This window comes from Elephantulus edwardii, unplaced genomic scaffold (genome assembly GCF_000299155.1).
Source record: "Elephantulus edwardii isolate Elephantulus edwardi_28Jun2011 unplaced genomic scaffold, EleEdw1.0 scaffold00063, whole genome shotgun sequence".
Lineage (NCBI taxonomy): Eukaryota > Metazoa > Chordata > Mammalia > Macroscelidea > Macroscelididae > Elephantulus > Elephantulus edwardii.
In genome coordinates this window covers 14,829,666-14,834,431 of record NW_006399813.1, presented here as the reverse complement: position 1 = coordinate 14,834,431, position 4,766 = coordinate 14,829,666, and the positions used below count along the sequence as shown (strand labels likewise).

At 51.1% G+C, this 4,766-nt stretch overlaps 1 protein-coding gene across 1 annotated transcript; it reads left to right on the top strand.

Moving 5' to 3' along the window:
- Positions 1 to 981: 981 nt before the first annotated feature.
- RD3 (retinal degeneration 3) lies at positions 982 to 3,892 on the top strand. The gene is made up of 2 exons (XM_006887960.1): positions 982 to 1,277; positions 3,595 to 3,892. Exons 1-2 carry the CDS (start codon positions 982 to 984, stop codon positions 3,890 to 3,892), a joined length of 594 nt encoding a protein of 197 aa, XP_006888022.1.
- The last annotated feature ends 874 nt before the right edge of the window (positions 3,893 to 4,766 follow it).

The following is a 4,766-nucleotide window of genomic DNA, read 5'->3' as shown; positions in this document are numbered from 1 at the left end:
AAAAAAGAGAGGAAGGGAGGAAGGAAAGAAGGAAGGAAGGAAGGAAGGAAGGAAGGAAGGAAGGAAGGAAGGAAGGAAGGAAGGAAGGAAGGAAGACTCCTAAGAGGAGCTGACTGTAGAATTAGGTCTCCAGGAGAATATGGGTGGCCTTTTCAGGGAGAAAGGTGAACTGGACAGACGTGTGAAGTTGTCTATTGTTGCATATTCAACAGCCCAGTCAGAACTACTGACCTATCTCTATACATTTAGTGGAAAAGTTCATTTTGCTCTTGACCCCTAGAGCAGGACCTGATGTTCTGTCCTCCCTCCTGTTTAGGTTCAAACACAGAAGAATGAGGTCTTCGGTGTAAGTGTTAACAGGAAGACAAAATAACTGACCCAAGACATTGGTTTCTTTATATTCCAAAGGAAGTTTACTCGAGAATGTTGTATCCAGAGGTGGTTGGCATTCCTAGGCTAAAACTTGCAGTGAGCCTCCAGGGCCTCCCACTTCTCTTCTCCATACCCTTCCCCACTTTCCAAAGGCTCCAGACACTGAGGTCTTCCTGCCTTGACCCTCCAGATGCAGAGAAAGGAGATTGCAGGAGCTCTGTCTCAACGGCACAGTGACCCCGCCTGAAAACAGACACTTGACATGACTCTCACTTTCACTGCTGTCAGAGGCACAAAGCTCACCTCAGGGCAGCTATGGGACATGCCTGAGATGGCAGCTTTTGTGTGGTATTATATGTGGTTCTTACAGGGTACCTAGTTTGTTCACAGTTCCTTCTCTAGACAGCCCTCTTTTATCTGACAGAATTAGAAAGATTGCTTGCAGAGGTTAAGTGAGCTACCCAAGGTGACCAGCTGTGAGGACAGAAGTTTCCTAACCCTCCCCCAAGTTCTCCTCCCTCCCCCTTGGAAGTCCTTCTCCCTGACTAACTGATTGGACCCCTGTGAAGACACACCCCCTGCCCTATCTCAGCAGGACCTGGAGGGGCTATGTCTCTCATTCCCTGGCTCCGTTGGAATGAGACCCCACCACGGCTGTCGTCTCAGAGTCCAGCTGAGATGGTGCTGGACACACTCATGATGGAGCTGGCGGGGCAGATGCGGGAGGCTGAGAGGCAGCAGTGGGAGCGCAACAATGCAGGCAAGAAGATCCGCACTGGTGTGGACTACAGCTGGCTGGCCAGCACGCCCCGGTCCACCTACGACCTCAGCCCCGGGGAGCGGCTGCAACTGGAGGACGTCTGTGCCAAGATCCACCCATCCTACTGTGGACCTGCCATCCTCAGGTAACCCCTGGCACTGGGATGGCAACAGCCCTGGCAAGCCCAGAGCCAGGGAGTCTGTGTGACCCCATTCCTGTGTTAGAAGGGCAGAATAGAAGGAGGAAGCTGAGAAAGGCCAAGGAAGTCCAGGCCAGGCCAGGCTCTCAGAGGTGGTTCCTGGTACATGTGGATTTTGATAGAGAGAGTTTTTGTTTTTTTTTTTTTAGCTTTCTGTTCTCTTTTCACAGAATGTTATTATCTAGTATCTAATGTAAGACCCAAACTCATGCCATGGAGTCAACTTCAACTCACATCCACCCTACAAGTCAGAGAAGAACTGCCCAAAGCATTTCCAAGGCAGCCATTTTTACAGAAACAGACTCCTTCATCTTTCTGCAGTGACTGGAGTGGTTGGTGGGTTTGAACCATTGATTGACCTTTTGGTTTTGCAGTCCCATGCTTAATTGCTGCACCATCAAGCTCCCTGGTCTTAGAATATTGGATTCTTTTCCTTCATGGTTCATTTTCAGTGTTACCTTCTCAGGTTTTCCCAGATGTTTTCTTCAAAAGAGGTTTTTCAACTATCCTGTGTCACATTGGACTTTTCACTAGTTAAGGAACCCTGGTGGTGCTGTGGTTAGAAAATGTGGCTGCTAACCAAAAGGTCAGTGGTTTGAACACACCCACCACTCCATGGGAAGAAGATATATGGCTATAGAAACCCCATGGGGCAATTCTACTTTGTCGCACAGGGTCACTATGAGTGCAAGCAGACTCAGTGACAGTGAACTTGGTTTTGGTTTCACTAGCTGTCCTGCAGTGTGAGTACATGTATTTGTACATATGTATGGACTGCTAACTGAAAAGTTGAAATGCTGTGTATCATTGAGTCAAAACTGACTCATAGCTGACCCTCCAGTGGGTATTCAGAGGCAGTGACTCTCACTGGGAGGAGATAGCATATCTTTCTCCCATGAGACAGCTTGTGGATTTGGACCACATCTCTTAAGATTGAAAGAACAAATTCTTACCACTATGCCGCCTGAGCTCCCTACAGGTTGCAATAGCATTTTGAAATGTGTGGTAACCTTATTGAAGCTGTCATCCATATGGGCAAGTCTCAGTTGAGGTGGTGCTGGGTTCAAAGAAGTACAGTAAAGCAACTAAAACGAATTTAAAATAGTACTCGTTATTTATGTGAATTTCTCAAACATTGGTAAAGAAATGCAAGTCTGTAACAAAGCACCTTAAGGTCCTCCATGGTCTACCAATGCTTTTCTTCACCAATTCCTCCATGAATACATGGGAGAAATGAAGCTCAGAGAGAGACTAGCATCATTTACCATAAACACACAGCTATTGCACACCTAACCCCTAGCCCACCGCCCAAACTCTCCTAAATGCTCTTTCTCTTTCCCTAACCCTACTCAACTCCTCTCTCTACCCTTTTTATTCTCTCCTCTCTCGGTCTTCTTTCAGACAAGAATTTTACCTTTCCCCATTTGTCTGATTCCATGATGATTATGTGATCTGTAGCTAGTTGAGGTTCATATTGACCAGCTGCTCCACGGTGGGGGAGGGGGCGGGGAGGGGGAAGATGAACAATCTCTTCCTGTGCACTTTACAACCTTGAAAACCCGCTTGAGGGTCAGCTATGGGTCAATTCTGACTTAATGGCAATGAGTTTGGATTTTCTTTTCGTTTCTTTCTTTTTTTTTTTTTACCACAGAAGTAATTCAATCTCCCCTCCAGTCCCACCCCACCCCCTGAAAATTAATCTGGTTCCAGAGGTCAACTGGGTCCAGGGGCAGGTGGGAGTCAGGTGGTAGTGCTGATGAGAAAATCTGAGTTGGCAAACAAAACCTCTGGACCCTGCCAGGAGGCTGGGGACAGGCACATAGTGAAATGTCATGTTTCCTTTTTCTTGTCACTGTTGACTGGAGTCCTGTGGGGAGTGGCAGGAGTCGGGTCTCCAGGATCTGAGTGCCAGGCCAAACAATTCAGCCTCACCCAAAAGTTACAGAAGGAATGTTGCAGGGCTGCCACAGGGTCAGACGTGCATTTCTGAGAGGCGACTGGCCACTGGGAGAGAAGTGGTGGGAGAGAGATAATCAGACGCCTCCAGTCAGTGAGATTGGTACTCCAGAAATGACCTTAGTTAAGTGCCAGGGTCTTTCAAGGCTGAGGGGAGTTCATGAGCCCAAGAAAAGGTAGCTGCCGTTCCCAGGAAGGTCTCTAGGTGGCGCAGGGTGTTGGCGCAGTGTGTCTGATCAGGGTTGGGCGCCCCAGCCCCGCGCCCTGCGCACAGCCCGCTCACCGCGCACGTTCTCCTCCGCCCCAGGTTCCGGCAGCTGATGGCCGAGCAGGAGCCCGAGGTGCAGCAGGTGGCCCGGCTGTTCCGCTCGGTGCTGCAGGAGGTCCTGGAGCGGATGAAGGAGGAGGAGGAGGCGCACAAGCTGACGCGCCAGTGGAGCCTGCGGCCCCGCGGCAACCTGGCCCTGGCCTCGTTCAAGACGCGCGCACGCATCTCCCCGTTCGCCAGCGACATCCGCACCATCTCGGAGGACGTGGAGCGAGACACACCACCGCCGCCCCGGGCCTGGAGTATGCCCGAATTCCGGGCGCCCCAGGCCGACTGACCCCTCCCTGGTCCTCTGCCCAGGGCCCAAGTCACCTTCAGGAGGGTATGATAGGCTGGTGACCGGGCCACTGGGTCCTGGAACCTCCCCCACCTGCCCCATGAGGAGACTATGGAGGCGACCTCCGCGCCCGCCTTCCCCCCATTGACTACAGAACGCTAGTTTTAGGGCTTAGAATGTCTCCCCTGCAAACAGGAGCCCTTTCCCTCCTTCTCAGAGGTTCAGCATCTTAGTTTGTGGTTCATGATTCCGTTTCCATCTTCTGCTTCTACCTGAAAGGAGAGGACTTCTCTTCCTTCTTGCCAATACTCAGATTTGCCTCCCAACGTGAGAGATCTCTTGACTACTCCTCCTTTCTGGGTGACGACTTGGCAACTAGCTGGTCTTACCACTGCGGGTCGTTTGCAGCCTCAGAAGCCGTCAGGGCTGGAAGGGATCACACAGGTTGCCGGCTCACCCCCTCCATAGGCAATGAGCAGGCAGGCCGACAGGGAGAGTCTTTAACCGCAAACTGCAGTCAGATGCCCTGGGCTGGGAGATTGCTCCTGTATATCATCAGTCTCTGTCCTTGAGCTCTGGAGTCCTGGGCTATGATGGGACAGGTCCAAGGGTTCCATCTCCACCTGTGAGGTCCAAGCTGTTCTCCAAGAAAGCTGGGGAGGGGAGAGATTGTCATTGCCCTACCCCACAGGGCCATCAGGTGGGGGTTAGGGGTGTGGACGAATATGGTGAATTCCTAGTAGCTTCTGCCACAGGTCAAACTCCAAGACCTTTGAACTCTGCTCTAGAGGGCCAGGTCTCTGCACTCTAAGGTCCCTTCTGTATTCAGTTATGCCTGTTTGCTTTCCTCAGGAAAAATGGTGCCCAAACCTCT